This window comes from Phyllostomus discolor, chromosome 5 (assembly GCF_004126475.2).
Source record: "Phyllostomus discolor isolate MPI-MPIP mPhyDis1 chromosome 5, mPhyDis1.pri.v3, whole genome shotgun sequence".
NCBI lineage: Eukaryota > Metazoa > Chordata > Mammalia > Chiroptera > Phyllostomidae > Phyllostomus > Phyllostomus discolor.
This window is the reverse complement of record NC_040907.2, coordinates 140639890-140667547: the sequence shown is the minus strand read 5'-3', so window position 1 is coordinate 140667547 and position 27658 is coordinate 140639890. Positions and strand designations below refer to the sequence as shown.

The window sequence follows — 27658 nt, the reverse complement described above, 5'->3', positions numbered from 1 at the left end:
TGAGACTGGTCACTTCTTGTGCAAGGTTTGGGAGCACTTAGCAAGAAGTAAAAGGCATGCAGAGTATGGCTGCTGCTTGTTTAGAGTTGTGGGCCTTTGGAAGATTTTAGGAAAGTCTGCAGCATAAGCCGAAGCAGATTACTTGTGTGGGGGAGCTGCTGGAATGGGTGCAGCCAGACATGTGAGTTCGGTGTTACACGGTCTCTAGATGGAGAGAATGGTGTTATCCAGGTTAATGGAGAACTTAGATTTGGCATGTGCCTGTGCCTGCCAGCATTTTGGTCCCCAGAGATAGCCACCCCAACCCCTGTTCCTCTAGCCCTTAACCTGAAGCCAAGTAATTCAGTTCTTTCCCTTATGGCCCTGGCACTCTGACCTGCTGTCTGGGTACCAGAGCCCAAAGCTAGCAAGTCTGTGAATGAGCCAATCCATGCATGGCCCCTAAAGAGAAACACCTGGGACTCCAGAGGCTCTCAGTCTCACTCAGAAGGAAGGCAATCCTCACTGGTTTTCACAGCCAGATGTTATGAGGACTCCTCTTCCCAACACTGGTGCCTGGGGCTGGGGAGCTGGTTATGGGGCCAGGCCTCCTGCCTCCTCAGGAGGAACCTCCACAGCCAAGATACTCCTCCCGATTCTTAATCGCCACCTGTGGGTGTGGTACCTGCCCTTTCTATGTCTCCACTCTTCCTACAGTCTTGACCTGGCTGCTTCTTGATACCCTTAGTTATGGGACTTGTGTTCAGCTAGTATTTAGGTGGTTCACAATGATGGTTGTTCTATAATTTAATTGTAATTTTGACATGATCATGGGAGGAGGTGAGCACAGCATTTTCCTGCTCCCCATCTTGACCAGAAGTCATATGGAGGCTGATTATTTACATTCCATCTTAAAAGGCCTAATAATAGATGATATAGGTTGAAAGTATTTCAAGGAAATGAGTCTGTTGTCAAAATAATTTACTCCCTCCCAAACTTTACAAAGGGCAAGGTACCTGCACAAGTTGCAAGGTACTTTATGTTTATGCTCTCATTAATAATTGTTACGGCTCAGTAAAAGGAGAAAACTTATCTTTCTGTAAGAGATGCTCTGTCTTTGTTACATAGATTCTGTCATTTCAGGACTCAATTTATGTCAAGTGGATCAAACATTGCGATTAAATTTTAATATGTGTCTATCAATATATATAACCATCTAATTCAGTAAAATCATTGTTGTATACTGCCACCTAGTTAAAATAAATAGTCATTCTCAAAACGGGCAAAAGAACCTATCCCTTACTTGTTGTAATTGAAATGACACAATTGCTAAAGCATAATGTATTATTTCAAAGAGCTATGAGGCGGTGATTTATTTCTTTAAGCAACCATGTAAGTGTTGGTAATACAAGCTTTCATTTATGGTTTAGCTCAAATTTACATTGTCATTTCCAATTCTAATAGTAATTTTTCATTTTGAGTCACCCTAATGCAATGCTTTGTGACTGCTTTCTAAAAGAGTTATCTTAAAATCCTCAAATTACCTACAGCAAAAGTTTAGCGATGACACTGAGTTGCTGGTAAACAGTTTGTCCTCATACGTTGTGTTGATTCATCATATAACATGGAAAAGTAATTGAGATAAGGTTTTCATTTAATTTTCAAAGCAGTTACAGATAGGTTTATATATGTGAGAGTCTCAATATAGATCTCCTGAACAAAGGAAACCAGCTTCCTAAAACCTTCCAAATTCCAAAATGGCTCAGGAGGAGGGAAATCGTGAAACTAATGAGTAGGGCTGTCACGAACTGAGGACCCAAAGATTTATGGCTTGTGCTCACTTCACATTCTAATGGGAGAAAAAGGAGAGTTTCGACTGGCAGACAATGAAAGGGTAATTTTTGCCCATACATTTGTGAGGAGCATGGGAAAAGTAAAAGGAACAGGCACTAGCAGGAGACTCCTCAAAGCAGACTGGTGGCAGTTAGCCTTGGCAGTGGGAAGCAGCAAATACTCAGTGATAAGTAGTGTCATGACCTCCCCATTCCCATCCCCCAAAGACTTCAGACCTGTCCTGTATCAGTTTTCCTACATTAAGATAGTGGCCAAAGAAGAGATTTTTGGTGCTCAGTTATAATGGCAATTATTTATTGAGTACCAGCTGTATGCCAGGCCCTCATTTTAAACATATGCATCAATTCCTGTATGCTCAGCAAAACCCAGTGAGATAGTTTTTACTGTTAGTCTAATTTTGCACAGGGAGACCCTGAGACCCTGAAAGGTATACTTAGTTGCACAGTAAGTGAAACCCAGAGTTGAGTTTAGGGTCCTTGTTTCAGATTCCATATTCTTAACCTACAGCCTCCTTTGATGACTTTGAGTTGTAGTAAGATTTTGTTCATCTTCCTGCTAATATTCAGAACATAAATATGGGTACCTTTCAGCAGAGCTTTCATGAGAAATTGATCTTTCACATAAGCATTTACTCTCCTTACAACATTAACAATGCATCTGTCCATTTGGTTGCATTAACAACTGAGTATTAAGGAACACAGAGATATGTTACCCAAAGTCATGACTGCAGAAATAATCTCTTCCAACAGTAATCAAGAATGTGTAGGCATTTCAAAAGGCCCGCACTAATTACAATTAAGACAGTCCTGATACAAGGAAGTAATCGATTTTCTTATTAAAAGAATACATGCAGTGTGAAGTAAGACAAGGCTCTACTCCATGGACTGCTTTGCTTGGGCTTCTGAGTGCTCTCCATTGTGGAGGACCAACGTCATGTACAGCACTCAAGCAGCCAAAGCTCTATGTTAATGACCTGCTATCTGTGGTCTGTTATACATAGATCAGTAGTGATCTATGATGGATGCTTACTATTTTAAGCAAATAATCTTTCCAGTTGAAAGAAATATACTGCTCTTGATGGAGAAACCTACATAATTAAGCACAAAGAAGAAAGGGCCATAAAGGCCCTACTTTAATCCCTGTCCCAGCACACAGGATTATACAGCATTAACTTTTCAGAGTAGCTCCAAGTTAGAAGAAAATGGCAACATAAAATATATTATTCATTTCCTAATATAGATACAATTCTCAAATATTTTTGTCCTTATAATTCGTATTTGTTTTATTCAGATGTTGTTGAAGAGAGATACTAAAATCTTAGTAATCATAGTTAATGTTCTAGTTATCTAAAAAAGATATCATCATGCTTCAAGTTTATTTCAAAAGGGAGATTTGTTTGGGGAAGAGATAATTATGTCAGTGACAACTCGGGGGGCATTAGGAGTTGACGTGAAGAATACCTTTCTGGAAGACACTCTGCTTCTGAAAAATGACCTGAAAGTGGCAGTTTTGGCCTTGGATTCATCAATTAATTTTATACAATAGCAGCCATGTTTCACCTCCCAGTTTGTTAGACTTGACTTCTCAGTATTGAAAGAGAAACAAATGTCATCAGAATGCGAACTGACCTCAGTGACTCTCAGGAAAGTGGGCTCGGGGCTCCCCTTTGCTGCACACCACCCTGGACCGACCGAGCACTTGTCTCCCACGTTACGTCTCAGCCCCTCAAGAGCTGATGTTCACGCTAATGTTCTTGAATTATCATGAAATAATTAAATTGTGGTCACCACTGGGGAAAGAGGGGGAAAAATCATAGTTTATCTTTTTAAGGAATTCCATTAAGAAAATAAACTATGAAGCTTTGGCCTGGAACCAAGGAACTCACCTTAGATGTCAAGGTTTTTCCCTTTATTATTACTTTATTAAATGAATGCATGAGACAGGCAGAGACAGAGAGCTTTCTTGATAAGCAGCATAAACAAGTTTACTAATAAACTTTCCTATCCAATTACCTTTCTCCTTCAAATTACCTCCATTTTTCTTTCTAATAAGAAAGTTGCCCTGGCTGGTGTGGCTCAGTGGATTGGTCACCAGCCTGTAAACCAAAGGGTTGCTGGTTTGATTCCCAGTTAGGGCATGTGCCTGAGTTGTGGGCCCGGTCCCCAGAAGGGGGCATGTGGGAGGTAACCACACAGTGATGTTTCTTTCCATCTCTTTCTCCCTCCTTTCCCCTCTGTGTAAAAATAAATAAATAAAATCCTTAAAAAAAAGTAGCAGGGTAGAAATAAGTATTGTCTGTCTTGCTGACAGAAGTTTCAAACACAGAAGAATACTTAGCTTGTGGTGTGATTATATCAGAAGTATGTCAACTCATTTTTAAAGGGATTCTTTGAAAATACTAACTTTTAATCACATTCTCATGAACCATATCCATATTATTTAGAAAGATTCAAAAACAAGTCCTCTGTGGATAAATATGACTAACCTTATAAACTCTCCTTTAAAAGACAACCCTTGATAGACAAGCCCTAGAAGAGGGTTTTTTCTCTCTCCTGCCCAACACTGCATTCGTGCCTTTTTGCTTGTAGTGGGCCAGCAGGAGGAAGGCACCAACTACATAACACATGGCCTGAATTTCAACCCTTCCTCAGTGTTTTCAGGAAGTTAAACTATCCCATTTATAAGGGCAAAGAACTCCTTGCTTTAATCCTCAAATGCTTTTGAAAACCCAATACATTAGCTATCTAGGACATTTGGCCAGTAGGATTTGGCCACTGGGGTCAAATTTAGGTACAGGAATATAGTGAAATTAGAAATAAACCTTATTGGACAAACTAACTTCTTATATACTTTTTATTCCATTTTCTGTATCTTAGAGGTTCATTTGAAGATTCTACAACCAGATTTTACACAGCATGTGTGGTAGAGGCGTTTGCCTATCTGCATTCCAAAGGAATCATTTATAGGGACCTCAAGCCAGAAAATCTCATCCTAGATCACCGAGGTTACGCCAAACTGGTCAGTATATTTCACACATTTTCTGCCCCGTAGTTTTAATATACTGGTTTATACGTTGTGTTCATTTTCTACTATAAAACCTCATTTTTCTTTTTACATATGAAAACTTTCCTCCTTTAAGGTAGGTTTGAGTGTTACTATTTTCAACTAACTATTCTTTAATGTATGAGAAATTAAATTGGCTGCTTGGAATTAATAACATCCTGGCAAAACATGCTACAGTGGACTCATGCTTGCTGGCATGTATTCACAGAACTGGAAGAACTTTGTAGAAGTTCTTTTTCTAGCTGGCTTTCTGCCCTCCAAAGGGAACGGGTATTTATATTATGGAAAATTATGAACATTTTAATATTTTAGATTTGACAATAGTACAATTAGGAAAAAAATGGACTTTGCAGACAATTTTATCCACATCATGCTAATAATAGTAGTAGTAGTGATAATTTAAAAAAAATTGGTCAAGAATGTTAAAGACATATTATGGAAGGTAAGTTTTTATGTATTTTTATTTTTTAAATGCACGACTTTTGAAGGCTTTGATTATCTCAGTACCTGATTCAACTTTTTAACATTTAGAATTTTTATTCAGCATAAAATTACCAAAGAAATTAAGTAAATGGCAGTTAAGTATTTGTATTCTCAACCAAATCATTTTAGAAAAAAATAGATTTCCTGTATTTGAGGATCCTTCTTCAAAACCTTCCTGGAAAAATGAAGGAAACATTTTCATTTTTCTGTCTGTGCTGACCAAGAGCAGTCATGGGTCTCCTCACTTTGTTATTAGCTCCTTCAATAGAGTGTCTTCTAAATTAATTCTAAATGAATTCTCAATTTCACTGACTCCAGCAGAAATCACATACTCATCTACTCTGAGAAACATATCAAGTTGGTCCAAGTAGCCTCTTTAAAATTTTGAGTAAGGGAGAAATGACCTTGCCCTGGGTGGTGTGACTCAGTGTATTGAGCACTGGCCTGCGAACTGAAAGGTCTCCAGTTCGACTCCTGGTCAGGGCACATGCCTGGGTCACAGGTCAGGTCCCAGTTGGGGGTGCATGTGAAAGGCAAGAGATCCATGTTTCTCCCCCCTGTTTTCTCCCTCCTTTCATATCTCTTTAAAAGTAAATAAAATATGATTCTTTTTAAAAAAGAGAAATTATTCATTTATGCCCCAACCTCCATTGGCATAAATAAAGGAAAAATGGAAACTGTTTACAGGAAGAAATTTTGCCTTTATTTTTAATGATATGAATTTCATCCTTTACTTAGGTTTCAACTTAGCCCACTAAAGGCAAATGTGACCAGGCAGGCTTTGTTTACAATATAGGTGATTCCTTTTAGAAGACAGGATTTTAACTTACATATCTTTATTTTGTTATCATCAGTGTACTTCAGCAAAGTAACTTCTTACTTTTAAACTTAATCATAAGTGGCTTGAAATATCTTGTTTTTCTCTCTTTGTAAGGTTGATTTTGGCTTTGCAAAGAAAATAGGATTTGGAAAGAAAACATGGACTTTTTGTGGGACTCCAGAGTATGTGGCCCCAGAGATCATCCTGAACAAAGGCCATGACATTTCAGCCGACTATTGGTCCCTGGGAATTCTAATGTATGAACTTCTGACTGGCAGGTATGGACATTGATTGAGAACTGCTGATGAAAATAGACCAGGAAACAGCTACACACCCCTGCCTTTGTCACTCTCGTTAGACCATCTTAAAGTGCTTTTCACCATATCTTGTTACCACACTTTAACTAATGATGCAGATGGCCTGAGTTCATAAAACAAAGTTTAAAATGACTCAGATGAGGGCAATAAACACAACATCAACTTTTGGACTCATTATTGCTAATTCTATATACATGTGTGAATATGGAATGATCTAGTGTCTTTCTATGAGATCTTTGAGCCTAGTCATTTAGCCAGCAATGAAACAAGGGAAATTATAGTCATATAAAAATATCTAGGGTCAACTATGTATGTAAATAAGAGGCCCTGTTAGCAATTGTTATATCTAAATGATATTTGAATGCTTTGCAGGTCTCTTATGTAATAATATTATAGTCATAAACACTAAAAAAGGTACTATGGATACTACCATGTATAAAACAGTCTAGAAACATTTTGACAAAAAGAAAAATAAATATACCACCAAGCCATACACTCAGGACAGTGAGTAATAAGGTCATTATTACCTACAGAGTTCAGAAGGCTGGGATTTATCCAGAAGGAATTTGAAGAAGAAAAGACTGCAGCTGGGCCTTACAGTAAGAATGCAGAGAGCAAGCAGGGGAAATGGGCATTGCTGGAAGTGAGACATGGCTTAAATAGAGATGCAGTAGTGGACAAATACATGAAGATGGTTCAGGTTTAAAAAAAGGGTGGGAAATCAATTAGTTGCCTTTCAAGGATTACTATTGCTATACCTGAGCATTTGGACTCCATCCCCAGAGGGAATCATTGAGTATTTTCTGACAAAGGAGTGACATGTGTTATGATATTTAAGGAAAAACAGCTAGCAGAAGTGTGCAGGACAAATTGGAAGGTGGATGGGGAGGCTAGTTTGAAGATCACTTTAGTAATTTAGAACTAGGATGCTGAGAGCCCAGAATAAGTTCAGGAGAGTGGAAAGAGAGGGATACGCATGAAGTGGGATAAGAAAGAATTAGTTAGGAGAACTTAGCTACAATGAAAATGAGACCTTTAGACTCAGTGTTCTTTGTGAAGTATCAGTGAATATATGAAGCACTGAGAAGAGTATCTAAAACATAAGAAGCCCTCCATAAATGCTCATAAATGCTAGCAGTTACTACTGCTACTACCATGGCCAGGAATAGTTATGCTGTGCTTTTAATTTTATTTGTAGACATTTTAAACTATTACTTGGAACTTTTATATTGATTTCAAAATAATTATCTGTGACCTAACCCAATTTTATTCAATATTTGCCATTGGCATAAAGGTAAATTATTTTAAATATATGACAAATTAAGTAGACATGTAAGTATATCAATGATTTAGACAACAGAGAAAGTTGAATTTAACATACATATATGTGTATATGGGTGGAGAGATAACCTTTCTGGTGTCCTTTAAATGTCTATAAAAACCAATTATATAATGAATGGAAGAAAACTCTATTAACTAAGAATTAAAATATTAACCATTAATAACTAGACTAAAATGTTAACCATGGTAATTTCTACTTCTTATACATTTAAACTTTTTCTACAATCATTATTTATTGAGTAATAAGGGAAGATGTGAAACCATACTGTTAAAAATTAGTATATACTAAATTGTAATAAAATTCTTAATAGGAGAATTCTTAATTGTTTCAAATTGAAATTTCACAGGTCACAATATGTGACTGCCACACAATGAAACTAGAAATTAATGAAAATATTTAAAAGAAAAAGTCTAAACACTTGAAAATGTATAAATCACTTTTCTAAACAACCAGAGGGCCATAGAAATTATGGAACAATAAAACAGTAATAGAAATAATAGAGCCCTATAAATCATAATCTGTGTGGTATGGCCAAAGCTGAACTTAATTTATACTTTTATGATATCATACTTATATCATAAAAAATACCTAGGATTAAAAAATCAATGAGCTTAGGAGGATATGGTTGAAGATGACAATATAAGAGGACCCTGAACTCACCCCCCTTCCATGAACACACCAAATCTACAGCTACACATGGAACAACTTTTGCTGAAAAAAAAAAGAAACCCTAAAAACTGGCCTAGTGATTTCTCTGCATTGGGTGAATGAGTGCAGGCCCATGTTGAAGAGGGTGGGAGAGGCTGGAACACAGTTTTGCCATAAACCCCACCCTGTTTACAGGGGTCACAACCCCTGTTGTGACAACCCACAATCAGGAGGAAACTCAAAGTCAGAGCTTCAGACTAAGGGGCATAGGGTTTGAACCCCACATCAAGCACCTCCAGAATTAAGACCTGTGTCTGAGAGGTGAGCCTCTCAAACATGTAGCTTTGAAAACCAACATGCCTCACACCCACAAGACCTACAAGGCTACAGTGGTCTGAAAAATGGCTCTAAAAGGACTCCTGCACTCAGACTCACTTGCCTCAGGGCCCAGTGCACAAGCAGCCAATTGAGGGGTACTGGACATTGTGTGGGAGACACTCATTTGCTTGTCTTGGAGTGTTGGCCTGAGTGGCAAGTGTTTGATATAAGATGTACTTGGGAACCTGTTGGGGTGCTCTCCAGGGACAGAAACTGGCAGGTACAATCTTCGTGCTCTCCTTCCACCTTGCTCCAGCTGATGAATAACATTTTTTAATTTTATGCTCTTTTTTCTTTTATTTTCTTTCTCTTTTTTCTTCCCTGGCCAGTGCCATCTCTATGCCTTTCCTCTGCCTCGCTCAAGCTAGTGGGCCCTCTCACTGTGCTCTTTTGCTACTGCTCTCCAGTGTGCCAGTATCTCCCAGAGGGAGCTTTTACAGTGAAGTGCCAGGATGCAAAATTGGTATACAGAAAACCTCACATTTCTATACACTAACAAACAATCCCATTTACAGTTGCATCAAAAAGAATGAAATACCATGTTCATGATTTGGAAGGATTAATTATCATGAAAATGACCATACTACCCAAAACAATCTAGAGATTGAATGTAACCCATATCAAAACACCAATGACGTGCTTCTCATAACTATTAGAACAAATAATCCCAACATTTATTAGAACCACAAATAGTCAAAGCAATCTTGAAAAAGAAGAACAAAGTTGGAGGTATCTCACATCCTGATTTCAAATTATACTACAAATCTATAATAATCAAAACAGTATATAAATAGGCACATAAATTAAGAAAAAGAAGAACAAAGTAGGAAGGATCACAATACCTGATGTCAAACTGTATTACAAGGCTACTGTAATCAAAACAGCCTGCCACTGTCATAAGAACAGCCACATAGAACACTGGAGCAAAATAGAGGGCCCCAAAATAAACACATGTTTCTATGGTCAATTAATATTTGACAAAGGGAGCAGAAACATAAAATGGAGTGAAGATAGCCTCTTTAACAAATGGTGTTGAGTGATCTGGGCAGCTACATGCCCAAAAAATACCCACCATATACAAAAATAAACTCAAGATGGATAAAAGACATATATATAAGTTGGAATACCATAAAAGTTCTTGGGGAGAACACAGACAGGAAACTCTCAGATATTCCACACAGCAATATTTTCACCGATATGTCCTGTAGAGCAAGGACATAAAGGAAAAAGTAACCAAATGGAATTTCATCAAAATAAAATGTCTCTGCATGTCTAAAGAAAACATCAGCAAAATGAAAAGGGAACTGGCCACATGGGAAAATATATTTACAAATGATACCTCGGATAAAAGTTTGATATCCAAAATATATAAGGAACTTACACAATGCCATTCCAGGAAGACAAACAACCCAATTAAAAATTAGGCAAAGGACCTGAACAGACACTTCTCCAGGGAGGACATAGAGAGGGCCCAGAGACATATGAAAGGATGCTGAGCATCACTAGCCTTCAAAGAAATGCAAATTAAAACCACAATGAGTTACCACTTCACATCAGAATGGCCATCATAACCAAATCAACAAACAACAAGTGCTAGTGAGTTTGTGGAGAAAAGGGAACCCTAGTGCACTGTTGAAGGGAATGCAGACTTGTGCAGCCTCTGGAAAACAAATTGAATATCCTCAAAAAAACTAAAAACGGAACTGCCTTTTGACCCAGCAATTCCGCTGCTGGGATTATACCTCAAGAACCCTGAAACACAAATTCAAAAGAACCTATGCACAACAGTGTTAATAGCAGCAGAATTTACAATAGCCAAGTGCTGGAAGCAACCTAAGTGCCCATCAGTAAGTGAGTGGATCAAAAAACTGTGGTACATTTACACAATGTAATACTATGCAGCAGTAATAAAGAAGGAGCTCCTACCATTTGCAACAGCATGGATTCATCTAAAGAGCATTATGCTAAGTGAAATAAGTAAATAAGTCAGGTGGTGAAAGACAAGTATCATATGACCTCACCTATAAGTAGAACCTAATTAACAAAACAAACAAGCAAGCACAATATAACCAGAGACATTGAAATTAAGAACAAACTTATAGTAACCAGAGGGGATGTGGGAAGGGATAAGGGGGGGGGGGGGTTGTCAAGGAACATGTATAAAGGACACATGGACAAATCCAAAGTGGGGTAGGATAGAGAGTGGGAAGTGGGGATGGCTGCGGGGGAGGGCAGTGGATGGGGTGGAAAATGGAGACAACTGTACTTGAACAATAATAAAAAATGAAAATAAAAATAAAAAAAGAAATAGAAGAGAATTGAGAATCCAGAAATAAACACTTGCTCATATGGTCAACTAATCTACAAAGCAGGCAAGAATATACAGTAGAGAAATAATAGTCTCTTTAACAAGTGATGTTGGTAAAAATGGACAGATACATGGAAAAAATGAAACTGGACCACTTTCTTATACCATATACAAACATAAACCCAAAATGGTTTAATGACTTAAATGTAAGGTTTGAAACCATAAAACTCCTGGAAGAAAACATAACTAGTAAACTCTTTGACATCAGTCTGAGTAATATCTTTTTGGATATGTTCCCTCAATGAAGGAAAACAAAAGAAAAAAATAAACAAATAGGACTTCATCAAACTACAAATTTCTGTGCAGTGAAGGAAACCATAAAAAAGAACAGAAAGACAACCTACGGAGTAGGAGAATATTTTCATAAATGATGTATTCCATATGGGGTTGACATCCAAAATATATAAGAAATCATACAACACAATATCAAGAAAATTTAAAAAAAGACAATCTAATCAAAAAACTAAAAAGAGGGCAAAAAATAATTTCTCCAAAGAACACATACAGATGTCCAACAAGATGTTCATCATCACTAATCATCAGGGAAATGCAAATCAAAACCAAAAGGAGATTACACCCTCACACCTGTCATAATGGCAGGAGTGTCATGATACATTTAAAATATGGAAAGAAAAAAAACTTCCAACCAAGAATACTCTATCTGTTATTATTATGAAGTTATTATTCAGAATTGAAGGAGAGATGAAGAGTTTTCCTGATGAGCAAAAGCTAAAGAAATTCATCACCAGTAAACCAGCCATCCAAAAAAAAAAGTTAAGAAATTTGTTTAAATTGAAAAGAAAGAGTATTAATTAGTAATAAGAACACATACCTGAAAGTAAAATGTCACAGGTAAAGGTAAATGTATGGTAAAATTTTAATTACTTAAAGCTAGTAAGCAAATTAAAAGACAAAATTTGTAAAAAAAAAAAAAAAAACCAAAAGCAAAAAACTACCTACCGTAAATAATTAAAGGATACAAAAGACAAAAAGGTGTAAAATGTATCAGAAACATAAAATATTGGGAGGGGGAATGCAATGCTTTAGAATACATTCAAACTTGAATTATTATCCACTTAACGTAAGATGGTTACAAATATAAATTGTTGTAGGTTAAGTCTCATGATAATCATGAAGCTAAAACCTAAATAGATACCCAAAAGATAAAGAGATATGAATCTAAGAATACCACTAATGAAGCTCGTAAAACCACAAAGAGAGCAAGAGACGAAGAAAAGAACAGAGAAGAACTGTTCAGCATCCTCCCCAAAATTAACAAAATAGCAATCAGAATATAGCTACCAATAATTACTTTGCAATGTAAGTAGACTCAATTCTCAAATCAAAAGACAAAGTGGCTGAATAAATTTTTTAAAATGAGCCATTTATATGCTGCCTACAAAAGTCTCACTTCAGATGTTAGGAGTAAAGGGATGGAAAGAGATATTCCATGCAAATAGAAACCAGAAGAAAACAGGGTAACTATAGTTATTTAAGAGAAAATAGACTTTAAAGAAAGACTATAAAAGAGACAAAGTCATTACATAATGATAAAGTGGTCAATTCAGCAAGAGGACATAAAATTTGTAAATGCACATTCCATATAGGAGCACTTAAGTGTATAAAGCCAATATTAACAAAGCCAATGGGAGAAATAGATAGCATACAATATCCCATTTACATCAATAGATAGATAAGTCAACCAGGGAGCATCAGCCTTTAGTGAGACCTTAGACCAGATGAAGTCAAGAGATAATACAGAACATTTTGCCCAAAAGCAACAAAATATATATTCTTCTCATGTGCACATGCAACGTTCTCCAAAATTCCTATGTTAGGTCACAAAACAGGGTTTAATAAATTTAAGAAAATTGAAATTATTTCAAGCATCTTTCCCAACTATAATGATATTAAACTAGAAATTAATTATATAAAGAAAACAGGAAAAATCACAAATGTGTAGAGATTAAACAACATGCTACTGAACAACCAATGAGTCATTGAGGATATCAAAAAAATAAATAAAAATTATGTATAGACAAAAGAAAATGAAAACACAACATTCCACAATGTATAAGATGCAACAAAATCAGTTCTTAGAGGGAGGTTCATAGTGATAAGTGCTCAGATCAAGAAACAAGAATAATCTCAAATAAACAACCTAATTTTACACTTAAAAAAAAAAGAACAAATGAAACCCATAAGTTCATAGAAGGAAGGAAATAAAGACCAAATTAGAAACAGATTAAACAGAGATTTGAAAAGAAAAAAGAAAAGGTCAATGAAACTAAGAGCTGGTTCCTTGAAAAGAATCTTAGCTGAACTCACCAAAAAAAAAAAAAAAAAAAAAAAGAAAGGACTTAAATAAATAAATGTAACCAGAAATGAAAGAGAAAACCTTACAACTATTACCACAGAAATACAAAAAAATTATAAGAGAATACCATGAACAATTATATGTGAACAAATTGGACAACTGAGAAAAAATGAATACATTTCTATAAGCATACAACCTATTGAGATTTAATCATGAAGAAATAAAAAAAATCAACAGACTGATTAGCAGTAAGAAGATTGAGTTAGTAATGAAAAACTTACCAAGAAACAAAAGTTCAGGACCAGGCAGCTTTACTGGTGAATTCTAGCAAATATTGAGAGAAGAGTTAATGCCAATCTGTCTCAAACTTTTCTAAAAAATAGAAGAGAAAGTAACACTTCTAAGCTTATTGTCTGATGCCAGCATTTTTCTGATACCAAACCCAGATGAGGATGCCCCAAGAAAGTTAAATTACAGGACAATATGTCTGATGACAATTGATGTAAAAATTCAATAAAATATTGGCAAACTAAATTCAACAATACATTAAAAGGAGCAAGCACCATGATCAAGTGGGATTTTTCCAAGGATGCTTCTACATTCACAAATTAATCAATGTGATACACCACATTAACAAAATAAAGGATAAAAACCACATGATTATCTCAATAGATACAGACAAAAACATTTAACAAAAATTAACATCCTTTCCTGATAAGAACTCTCAACAAAATGAGTATAGCAGCAATATACTTCAACATAACAAATGCCAAATATGAGAAGTCCATAGTTAGTATTAGATTCAGTGATGGAAGCTGAAAGTTTTCCCACCATGGTCAGTCACAGGGTAAGGATGCTCACCCTTACCATTTTTATTCAACATAGTATTTTGAGCCCAAGGCAGATCAGGCAAATAAATAAATAGAATTCAAATTGGAAAGGAAGTGGTAAATTATTTGCAAATGACTTACTATATAGGGCCTGGCACAAATAACACCCTTTTTTATTACAAAATCATAAGCATGTAATACTTTAACATAACAATATTGCACTCAAGCACACCTTATGACATTTTTAGGTGAAATGTTCAAATTAAAATTGTAAATTATTATACTCATATTACTACCCTACAAGCTACACTCAAGCAGTACTTCTGCCAGACCCTGCATATAGAAAAACCCTAAAGATTCCCAAGAAAAAAGCATTAGTACTAATCAACAGATTCAGTAAAGTTGCAGTATACAAAATCATTATACAGGAATGTGTTGCATTTTCACACACTAATAATGTACACAGGAAAGAAAGTTAAGAAAATAATCTAATTTATAATTGCATCAAAAATAATAAAATATATAGAAATAAACTTAACCAAGAGGTGAAAGAACTATACATGGACAACTATAAGACATTGATGAAAGAAATTGAATAAGACTCAAATAAATGGAAAAATATTTCATACTATTGGATTAGAAGAATTAATGTTGTTAATATGTCTATACTACCCAAAGCAATCTACAGATTCCTTGTGATTCCTATCAAATTTCTGGTGACATTTTTTCACACATGTAGAAAAACAAAGCTGGAGGTCTCATATATCCTGATTTCAAACTATATTACAAATTATACTAATCAAATCAGTATGGCATAAAAAGTGACAGATCGTTGGATAAGAATAGAGCCCAGAAATTAACCCATGCATATATGGTCAATTGATTTACAACCAAAAAGGCAAGAACATACAATGGAGAAAAGACAGTCTGCTCAATAAATAGTTTGGGAAATGTAGATCACTCTCCTATACCATACACAACAATTAAGTCAAAATAGATTAAAGACATGAATGTAAGACCATAAGACTTGAATGTGATCTAATTAATTAGAACTTAGATTAAATCATTGAATTTTGGGTAATTAACAGAATAAAAATGTTATAATGTTTGGCACTCTTAATACTAAAATCAGAAAAAGTTAAGATGGGGGAGAGAAGAAAAGAAGACTAGGAGAACCCATTTGTCATCATTTATAATTAAGAACCTTAAGTATTCTTTTATAATTAAATTATTGGGTTTGCCAAAATGTCTGTATGTTTTTTCCATAAAATAAAAGACACCTTTTTCTTTTTCACCAATAACTTTATTGATTTGAATATTTTGAGTATGTCAGCTATTTCCCACATGGATTAATACAAATAGTTCTCAATTAATGTCTCAATTAAAATGGCTACCAATTTCAACTAGTCTATTCCACCATGGAGCATTGTCCAAGAAATTTCCAGTGCTTAAATTCACAAACCACTTTTGACCTGTTCCATTACTCACAGCACCTTCTCTATACACTGCACAAATCTTTTCTGGCATTTCAGTTGTGTTTTTACCTTTCTTGAAGTAATAAAGCATAATATGGTGAAAATGTTGCACATTTTCTTCTATCTTCAATATTAAAATTGTTACATAAAAAATCACCAGTTTTGATCATTTTTAAACACACATTGATATGACAGGTGTCACAATACAATTTAACAAAATTGTTTCAAGTGAAGTTAAAGACAACTAAGTGCTACTAGAGCCTTCTTATGGGGAAAAAAATGAATTTTTTGGCAAACCCAATATGTCATTATAAAAAAGAAAACTCCAGATTCAAGATTTTTAAAAAATGTTTTCTTAATTTAAGGGAAATTGTTTAGTAGTTAGTATTGTTGGTGAAGAGGCACATTTCTGAAATTTAGCATTTATTTTAAAAAGCATGTATGGTATAATCCTGTGTCTCTCCATCTACATAGAGAAATGAATAAAATTATATTTTAAAATGTTAATTACTATTAACATTTTGGGATATTGGATGATTTTTACATCTTTCTAATTTTATGTTTTATATATTACATGAATATCTTGGATTGAATATGCATCACTGGTAAAAAAAAAACAAAAAGTGATCTTCAATAAGTGATTTTTGTCTTTTGAAGATAAATAAGTACACAAAAGCCACAATTGACATGTATGAGGAAAACCTTAAGTTGACAATAAAAAATCTAAGATATGGTTCTTTCTCATATTTAAAGTAAAAATTAAAACTGGCAAGTTAACTTGAGGTAAAGGGAATATTTGATCATAACATCACAAAAAGAGGAAATCCTTAAATTCTAAGAGAATATTAAATAAAATTTCATGTTTATGTATTTTTAAAAGTGATAGAATTGGCAAGTTAAATTACACAGCAATAATGTATTACAGTAAATAGAAAGTTCCTATCACAGAAAATTGAGACAGAAACTCTAGGCAGATAATCATTGCAGTTTGCTGCACAAGCAAACCTCCTACTCATGCCCTATTTTAAGCAAATCATTGTGGCTGGTCAATAGAAGGAAATATTTTGCACTAGTATTAACAAGCATGACTGACAAAAAATAATACTCCATGTTTTCCCAAAGACATATGAGCCTTGTATTAGGAGAACAATTAATTTCCAAAGAAATAATTTTTCAAGGTATATCATTATTTTCCTGTCTAAACAGACTTTAGTCATCTCTCTATTCCCTGGTCCTGGCACAAAGCCACATTCCAAGGATGGAATCCTTTTTTAAGAAAAAAAGCAATAGATGTGACTCGTGAGTGCTTGGGTATTACATAATAAATCCTCCTAACAAAGAGGATTCCTTGTGTTAGGTTATCTACTGAGCTCTGAAGAACAGGGAGAAAGGGATGGGAGGAGCATACTCCCACAGAGGCTTTCATTCAACAGATATTTACTGATCACTTACTGTGTGCGAGGCATTCTGCTAGACTCCAGGGATGAAAGTGGAGAACAAAATTTAGTCTGGAAGGGAAGACAGGTAATCACATAAAGGAAGAAGTAATCATAAAGCATAATAAAGTGGCATAAAGGGTGCTGTAAGAGAAAAAAGAGAAAAGAAAAAAAGAGCATGAAGGGGGACTCTAATTTAGATAAAATTTGATCATTAGATTATTATGTTATGTTGGTTGATTCAGGTTATGTGATAGCTTGTATTAGGTTGGTGAGAGTAGGCCTTTTTGAGGAAGCAACATAACACTTAAACTAAAACCTGATAAGTTAAGTTAGACATTAGCCAGATAAATTTGGCAAGAAACTCAGGGCAAAATAAACAGCACCCGGAGTGAGACAATGGCCTGGTACTTCAGAGGAACAGAAGGCTGGCATATCTAAATGACCCTGAGCGAGGAGGGTGATGCTGTAAAGTGGAGTCCTATCACTGATGTGCTATAGCCCACCCTAAAATTTTGGATTTCATCCAAAATATACTCAGTGAAACGACAAGAGTGAGGAACAGCCAGACAGTGCAAGAGACACCTTGCATGACTAAGAACGGCAAAAGGGGTAAGTCACCTGCACTAAAAAGAAATGAGAGGGAAGCAGAGAAACCTGACCCATTTATGGTTTTTGCTAAGTGGTTTATTTAGAGAGGTTTCCACACTGTTTTGCTATTAATTGTTTTATTCCATTATTTTCCCAATATAAGCCCTGAAATAAGAATTGATGTCATTTATGGAGGTATAACAATTAAAACTTAGAAAAGAAATTTAGAAAAGAAAAGTAATATCTCTTTTCATGTCTCTCATTCTTGCAGCCCACCTTTCTCAGGCCCAGATCCTATGAAAACCTATAACATCATATTGAGAGGGATTGACATGATAGAATTTCCAAAGAAGATTGCCAAAAATGCTGCTAATTTAATTAAAAAACTGTGCAGGTAAGCATTTCAACCACATTATTTTTGAGAAGTATATAATGTTAAAAATTAGATTTTTAATTAATTATTATTTCATTTTTAGGGACAATCCATCAGAAAGATTAGGGAATTTGAAAAATGGAGTGAAAGACATTCAAAAGCACAAGTAAGTATCCTTTCCTTATAATTTTAAGTTTGAAAGTTCAGAAGACCTGAAAGTATTTCTCTAGGCTGATGATTTTTAAAGTTAGTGGTTATAGAACTGATACAAATAGCCACAAGAAATGTATATCTTAATTCTGGTATTCTGTTCCTTACCAGACTATTGAAAACAAAAGTCCTCCATCATATCGTGCCTCATTTCCTAGACTAGAACCAAAATATGCAGGGTGCAGCACAAATAATGCCCCATTTTTATTACAAAACCTTTTATAACAAAATCATAAGCATGTAATTCTGTAACATAACAATATCACACTCAAGCACACCATATGGCATTTTAGGTAAAAATATTCAAATTAAAACTATAAATTATTACATCCATATTATTACCCTACCAACCACACTCAAGCAGGCATTACTTCTGCCGGACCCTATATTTTTCTGATCATCTAATTAGGTAGAATTACAAAGAAAAATTATATAGACTCTAAAAATAAATAGAGTGTTTTAAATATCAGACCTTATGCATGTTGATGGGTGTTCTGGAGCTAACCTCAGACCAAACTGGTTTTTCTCTGTTCATCTGTTTCTGTGACACTCACAGGAAATTCACATCCATACTGGAGGAACTTACTTACCAAAATGAGTATGAATATCTAAAAAGACTACTAAGATTTTGGCATAAGCATTTGCCAAAATGAACTGTTTCAAAGACAAAAACACAACAAACAAACAAACAAACAAACAGAAAAACCCCTTCATGTTATTTGGTCAACATTTTCACAGAAAAGCTGTACACAAAATACATTCAGTGCAGTAAAAAAGAAAAAAGGGAGGAAAATGAGACATGTAGAAATCAATACAGTGATGTGAAAGGTTAATTAACTAAGCCTTCCTACTGAATCAGTGGCAAAGACAGGAAGATAATTTTCTGTCCTGACTTTTCATGCCTGATCCTACCTCCTTTAAAATGAAACATTCTGTAAGACACAGGGCCAAGTATGTTACGACATTTTTTAAGTTATAATGACAGTGCAGGAACAAGGTCATGCAGATATGACAAATCACTAGAATAAAAAGGAATTGCTTTCTCAATGGTATTTAAAGATTTGACAATTCAATATTTTAAATGATACATTCCACAGAATAATCTAATTTTTAAAAATCTGTTATTAAATAGAAAATATTTTTCTCACATTGAGGATATCTGCCTGTTTCCCATCAGACATGGACATATCATACATGTGTCACTGAGAAGGTGTTAGCTGAGATGAAATGTGTTTAACTCTACTTGTTTTTTCTTTCTTAGATGGTTTGAAGGCTTTAACTGGGAAGGCTTAAGAAAAGGCACCTTGACACCTCCTATAATACCAAGTGTAAGTAGGCTTTCCGGTTTGTCTATTTCTGATATACACAAAAGTGTTTATGTCAGTTATTTTCAAAGTTTATTCTAAGATCAGATAAAATAAATAATAGAAGTTACCACATTAGAATAATTACATCTAAAATCAAGCTTAAAAACAGATAAGCCAGGGGATCGTTATATATGTACAGCATATGTATTTTACTGTTGCCTTTTTTAACTATCCATTCTAAATTGTTTCTAATTTATTTGTGAATAAAAGTTGACTTTTGGTATGGTAAGTGTTAAAAGAGTATAATGAATCTCCATCACTAAGGTTTCTTTTTCATAATATATAAACTTTATACATCATTGCCTAAGAGTAAGAATACACTAACAATTTTAATTAATCATTCATGAATAATTATCAGAAAAATGTATGTTTTAAATTTCTCCACATATGTGTTCTCTATATAAGACACCATATGCATGTGAGTGCACTTGGTCAGTTAGAAAGTGTGTGTCTTTTTGTGTTTATGATTCCAATTTACTCTGTATCTTACCGTCCCCAAGAGCCAAACCATAAGAGCCACATCAAAGCCTTCTTCTGGTTTCTGTTTGGGTTTGGCCAGCAGACCAGCAATCTTTTGCAACAGCCATGGATTCCTGGCAAATATTGTTTCATGTATGCCCCTACATAGTTCCCCGCTATTGTTACTGTATTATTCTCCCCATCTTCAAACCATATAACAAAGCCACAATATTCAAAATAATATGTTATTGGCAGAAAAACAGACATGTAGAAAAATGGAAAAGAACTGAGAGCTCAGAAATAAATCCACACATATATGGGCAATTGATTTTCAATAAAATGTCCAAAACATATACAATGGAGAAAGGAAAGCCTCCTCAATAAATGGCGGTGGGGAAATTAGAAAGCGACATGCAAAAAAATCAAACTAAGGCTTTCTGACACCATACACAAAAATTAACTCAAAATGGATTAAAGATGAATATAAGACCTAAGACAACAAAATACATAAAAGAAAATACAGGTACTAAATTATGGACACCAGTCTTGAAGGGGTTTTTGCGAGCTTGACCCCAAAAGCAAGCAAAGTAAAGGCAAAAAGTAAATGAATTCAACTTAATCAAACTAAGAACCTCTGCACAGCAAAAGAACCCATCAGCAAAGTGAAAGGACAACCTACCAAATGGGAGAAGATATTTGCAAATGACACCTCCGATAAGAGTCTAATTTCCAAAACATATGAAGAACTCATACCACTCAACAGCAATAACAAAAAAATACACACTCCAACCAATTAAAAAATAGACAGAGGACCTGAACAGACACTTTTCCCAAGAAGACATACAGATGGACAACAGGTCTATCAAAAGATGCTCAACTTCCCTAGCTGTAAGGGAAATGCAAATCAAAACCACAATAAGATACCACCTCACACCTGTTAAAATGGCTATTATGGCTATTATCAACAAGACAAGAAATCACAAGTGTTGGACAGGATTCAGAGAAAAGGGATCCCCAATACGCCACTGGTGAAAATGTAAAGTAGTGTAGCCTCTATGGAAAACAGTATGGAGGTTCCCCCCAAAACTAAGAATAGAGCAACTATATGACCCAGCAATACCACTTCTGTGTGTCTAGCCCCCACATTTTGAAAACACTTATTCATAGAGGCACATATACTCCTGTTTATTGCAGCATTATTCACAATAGCCAAGACATGAAACAACTTACATGTCCTTTAACAACAGATGATTAGATAAAAACAATGTTTACATATATACAATGGAATAGTACTTGGCCATTAAAAAAGATGAAATACTGCCCCCATATTACTCTGAGGCAATCCCAGGCACAACTGTGTTCTTTTATTCTTTCATTAGGCTCTAAAACAAACTAAAAGAAACCCCTCTCTTTTCTTAACACATCCGAAATTTTGCTAAATAGCTAGTCCACTAAGGAGTGTAAGTGTTTACACTGTATTAACTTGAAATCTGTTTTAACTGATTGCATTTTTATTTTTATTTAATACTGTGTATGTCTAATAAAATGTGCTGCATCTTAACTAAGGGAAGAGGCCTGCTGTGTGGTCCTGAGCCTTTCATTTATATGTGTCTTTCTGGGACTAATTCAAGACTGTTCCGTATGCAGAAACATTTCCCTACTTCTAAGATTTATTTCTGTGCTAAAGTTTATGTTAAGCCACAAACACAAACAAAACAGAAAAGCCATTACCATAACAGATACTAATTGCATTCATGAAGTTTTGTTTTTAGAAGCATTGAATGAGAAACTTGGAGGAATAAATATTAAGCCTCAATTATCCTAATCTGAATATATTATTGGGGGTCTCCTTTTATGCAACAGGAACAGTAAAAGGGGAGCTATATATCTATAAGTGATTTTAAATGTTAGAATAGGAGGGAAGCTAAAGTGTGTTTCCTCACTGCTTTAACCAATGTTCTATAGATTGAACTTTGTCTAGTAAATTTTTGCTTGAGTTTAGAAATAGCTTATTATTATAGTTGGAATAAATACACAAAATCCTCAAGAGGGCCTACAAGTTTCTCCGTAGGCTGACTCCTGCCTGTTTCTCCTATTTCTCATTCTACCCCCCTTCTCTCTTACGCAGTAGCAGTGTTGGCCTCTTTTGCTTGTTTCCCAGCATGGAGCTCTCTCTCACCTCAGGACTTTTGCATGTGCTCTTTAGTGAACTCATTGATTTTTAGGCTTCAAATAATACTTTTTCAAAGAGGCTTTCCATGATGACACTTATTTTCTCATGGCACCTTTTTTTTAAAATAGCACAAACCAAAATGTAAAACAAATAATCACAAAAACCTATAGATAATATAATCACACAATTCATTCCTCACTAGAGTATAAACTCCATGAGGGCAAGAATCATATTTATTTTTAGTCACACTGTTACCCCCATTACAACAAAGCACAGAACGTGCTACCCAGAAGACACTCAAAAAAACAGTCATTTCATTAAGGAATGAATAAAGAATGATATTTTAAAATCTATCATGGGATTTTACTAAAGAATCAGACACCTTTTTACTATTCATTCTCTCATTTCTAGGTTGCATCACCCACAGACACAAGCAATTTTGACAGTTTCCCTGAGGACAATGACGAACCACCACCTGATGACAACTCAGGATGGGACATAGACTTCTAACGTATTTCTCTTACCTGCTTCTGCCTTGCTGAAGACAGCTTTTTCTGAGACACAGCTGCCAGCAAACCTGAGGGAAAGAGAGAAGATTAGTGCTCGGGGTCACCATGATGCCTTTGATCGATGCTGCTCCAGTAACTCCAGTGGCATTAGGACTTATTGCTTAGATGACAATAGTGCTCTTTTTACATGTTTTCTGTTTGAACCTAAAAATAGCAGTTGACATGGTGGTCCTGAAGCAAAGCCTTTCACCAGTAAAGAGATGTTTTCTATTGTTGCAATGATCTAGCTTCGCTCTGATTATAATTTGAAAGACAGTAAGAAACACTCAATCTCATAAGAGAGTCTGTACCTTGCTAGAATGATAAACAAGATCCCAAAGTAATATATTGGGTACAATGGATTTCTATGGTACAAAAACTGGGCTCTTCCCTTTCTTCATGTGAGGGTTGGAGGATCTGTTACCGCGGGCCGGTGTACATACCACACAAAAGAGGACCACGCATCTGTTGGTCACAGAGTTCGTGTCAAACCAGTGCTAGAAGTCCCATGATTTCATTTCCCAGCTGTGCTGATGACAAGACTGAATGTTACCTTTCCTTTCTGACAGATTTTAAAAAATGGTATGTTAAAAGCACAACTGCTATGGGTTCTGCTGAGAAACCCCATAGCAGGTATACATGCATTTTCACAGAGGATTGAAAACAACCAACATGCATGATATTTGTTTTTTTTTTTTTTGATAAATTGGCATGACAGAGTGGAAAAAAGCAATTCACAACCATTTCATATTTTTGAAAATATTATGCTTAAAGATGGTCCTGGAACTAAGTGACTAGCAGCAATTGGTTTTTATTTATTACCTAACACACCCTCAAACTGAGGCTTAAAATTTTCCCTTTTATAGAAATAAACCCTTGGGGTCAGGGTAGGGTGGGATGGAGAGGGATCAAGATTCATCCAAAAAATAAAAATAAAAAACTATATAGGTGCTATGTATATCTTTCATCTGTAAATGTCAGTGTTTGAACAGACAACACAAATTCTAATCATTATATGTGTAGCCAGAGACTCAAGCATTTTCACTAAATTTATCAAACCAAACTCTTGTCAGATTTCACTTATACCGCATAGTCTAGGGTTGATAGAGGAAGGTTATTAAAAACATGTTTGAACTAGCTTCTTGTCTTAGGCCTGAACACTCCCTTCCCCCCCAAAAAAAAGAAGAAGAAAGAAAAAAGAAAAGAATAGAAAGAAAGAGAAGGAAAGAAAGAAAGCAAAAGAAGGAAGGAAGGAAGGAAGGAAGGAAGGAAGGAAGGAAGGAAGGAAGGAAGGAAGGAAGAAATCATTGAGATTCACTGATTCACTAGATGAGAAAACTTACTTAATGTCAAGGAACAAGACAAAAATTTGGCCAGGTATTGATTACATTGTGATGAATTAACTGATACGACTCCATGTGCTTGTGAAAGTAGGAAGGCAATAGAGAAGAAAACAGCGAATTGATTTCCTAAAAAGAAGGTTAACTACTAAATCAAACAAAAATATTATAATTCTGAAATATCATACTACCTAGAAAAGACTGGATTTGAAAATATCGAACTGATTTATCTTTCTCACATGGGGAAAAGTCAGCAACTTAAACCGAGTCCTTTGCCAGCAGGCCAGTTGACTATTATTAGCTGCCATAAGTAGCAGAACCATTGGGAAGCTTTTTTGGATAAATAGCATTACATCTACTTAGACAAATGCATAACATTACAAGCTGTCATCCTGATTTGGAACTGTGTATGTAATTTGGTATATTAAATAGGGGTTTGCATATTTCCAGTAGAGTGTTTTTAAAAGTCAAACAAATATAGACATTTCTGCAAAAGAAAAAAATCCACCTGGATCATTTACTGTATCCAAGAAGTTATATGACATTATTTTTGTTTGAATTTTTCATTACTAAGACTACTCTAGAATATATCTTATTAAAATATAATAATCTAAGACATTTGGAGAATAAAAGTATTATGGACATATTATATATAATTAGAATAAAATTAAAAGTTTCATTATTACTTTTGTGTTAGAGTTTTTTCCTCCCTATAAACAATTTCTCAAAAATCAATCTATTCCCTAAGATTTTGGAATATAAAATTAAACACATCAACCTAAAATCCAGCTATACACACTACTTCAGAAGTTGTATATTGCTTTTAATTGGCTTTTAAAATACATAATTTCAATATTATAGTTAATGTTCAGTGATTTTTTGTTAACCGAGAGAGTGGGTTAGGCATGCTAAAGGTTTTCTAGAATATTAAACTTACCTAGATATTAAGAATCTGCTCCTGCAACTTTTTAAAAATCCCAACAGCCCCAGAGATTAGCACTTACTATGGCTTTTGGAACTGTGGTTCAAGTCTAAGACGACCAACATGTACAAGTTCTATGGAGAAGGAAGAAGCAGTGCTCAGCACAATGTACCTGTAGGTCATTTCTCCCACGTGTTATTGCATCTTTGTTAATTTTACGAGTGGAATTACATTTGGATGTCTAAAGCAATCACCAAACAATGAAAGTACATCATCCAAGAATTACTAACAGAAAACGTGCATTTAATTTTCCACATTGAATTTTAAGGAATTGTGTCTTAATGAAGACATTAGGGCTAAAATTCGTGGTCAGCTTCATAAAGTCTGCCTCACTTCTGAATTTTTCATGGCCCCTCTATTTTTCCTACACTAAGGACGTCTGGATAAGTGTCACTATTCTTAGTCACAACCTATTTGACTTGTTAACCTTCTTGTTAATACTTTACGTATGGGAAATAAGGGCTTTCTGTGTCTTGACTCACAGGAAAATGGAAAACTGCCAAGGAAAGGAACATCGTAATAGTGTATATGAGATGGATTGAATACATTAGAAAAATGATTTCTAGAAAATTGTTATAAATAATTTTTTGGTTTGTACCTTCTTTGTTATTAATATATGAATCAGATCCATGTGGCATTTAAAGCATTTATTTTGAGTATATTCTTTACAAGTCATAATTTTTACTTAAAATGCATGTGAACTACACATGTATAATATATAAATTCAACCCTTGAATTTTCTTGTTTCATTTCTAAATGAGTACACTGATGGGAAAGTTAAATTGAAAGAAGTTAGCAACCATATTGAAATTAAGGACATTAGAACTGATTTCTTATAGTAGTGGCAATCTGTGCATTATCCATAACAATCTTTCTTTCACAATAGGACCACAGACAAATATTTATGTAAATAGATATTTTTTGTGTGATATTTTGTGGTACATATAACTTTTTTTAGTGTTTCACAGCATTATAATTTCATTTTATTTGTACTGAATAATGTTTTTAGGTCTAAGTAGACTTGAATTAATGTCATAATTGTCAGTATTATTGAAAATTACGTCAACTGTACTGTTACTCATCTGTCCCATAGTTTAGAAGATGACCTGGCTATCTGGCATTGTTGCAAGTGCCTTAAATTCATGGCATCCTATTAAAAAAAACAAATTTGGTGTTATGCTGCATGACAAAGACAAACACACCTCAAAATGTTGTCCTTTCTTAGCTTGCTGCGTTTTACAGTTCTTTCTGCTAACAATTTATAAGCCTTTATTATATAATATTGATGAATTACAGAAATGATGAAGTTGTTCTCTTATTTCTGTTAAATGTACCAGAGCTGTGTATCTGTTAATGAGATACAGCGTCATTTCTGTGAAATGTATAAATGTATGTGCAGGTCAAATTAATATATGACATACTATCACAGTCTGTATACAGGTATTCCTGTTTTGCTAAGCTGTGCAGATTCAGTTTAAAAAATTAGTACTGTCAAGTTCTAATATTTTTCTTTTTATAGACTCTAATAACAATGGTCCAACTCAAAAGAAAAATTAAGAAATGACTGCTCACCAAACCTTGTTATGAAATTGATGAGTATCTTGGTGCACCACTCAACAAAACAGGATGCTTTCTCTGAGTTCTTGTATATGCAAATCATTTCTGAGGCAAGTTTTCAACAGACCTAGAAAGCTAAATATTGAAAGTGTGTTGTTAGCCCTGCTCTCTTTCTGCCCCTGCATCAAAAACAGACAGAGCTCTGAGATCTTGACAATGACTCAGAGGTTTGGGCTTTTCAAGAAAAGGGCCATTTCTTTGAGCATCATTTATCAAGTTTATTTCATTGTATGATGTTTTTACAACTGGTCAGTTCTTTTGTACTCTTACAGCTATGGTTATTTGATTGTCCTCTTACAATTTGTTCTACATGAAAGAGTTCTTTGTTAGTCAGAATGCAACAACTGTCATGAAATGGTCATTGACCACTTGCACTCTTTTGATGTGGATTAAAAACTTTTTCATAAACTTAATCTGCTTTGATTTGCTCTGTATTTTTCCTGCAGCTGTAATTGCTGAGTGCCTGTTGTATACTTTATAGAATTGAAATAAAAAAATAATTACTTTTGAACCTAGCTGATGTTTAATTCCAGACAAGATTCCAAGCATAGCATTGTTATAGCATTACTAGAATTGAAACACTGTGCAGGGCTACTGAAGACTGTCATCACAACAGTGTAGAAAATACTTATAACCACGTGTCCTCCATCAAATAATGCATTATGAGCAAATATAAAATTAATTTGAC

At 34.8% G+C, this 27658-nt stretch overlaps 1 protein-coding gene and 1 long non-coding RNA gene across 7 annotated transcripts in view; one reads left to right on the top strand and one right to left on the bottom strand.

Moving 5' to 3' along the window:
• Window positions 1-23036, bottom strand: part of LOC118500974 — a 52728-nt gene extending 29692 nt beyond the window's left edge. Inside the window, exon 1 of the long non-coding RNA XR_004903548.1 lies at window positions 23008-23036. This is a non-coding gene — a long non-coding RNA (uncharacterized LOC118500974). The remainder of the gene's footprint in view (window positions 1-23007) is intronic.
• PRKG1 (protein kinase cGMP-dependent 1) overlaps window positions 1-27383 on the top strand; it is a 1342121-nt gene extending 1314738 nt beyond the window's left edge. For all 6 annotated transcript variants that reach the window (XM_036027548.1, XM_028511229.2, XM_028511228.2 and 3 more), the window contains 6 exons: window positions 4710-4851; window positions 6314-6477; window positions 18173-18295; window positions 18378-18440; window positions 19746-19812; window positions 22895-27383. In XM_036027548.1, the coding sequence (XP_035883441.1) occupies window positions 4710-4851; window positions 6314-6477; window positions 18173-18295; window positions 18378-18440; window positions 19746-19812; window positions 22895-22993 (658 nt within the window). In that variant the 3' untranslated portion in view covers window positions 22994-27383. The remainder of the gene's footprint in view (window positions 1-4709; window positions 4852-6313; window positions 6478-18172; window positions 18296-18377; window positions 18441-19745; window positions 19813-22894) is intronic.
• The last annotated feature ends 275 nt before the right edge of the window (window positions 27384-27658 follow it).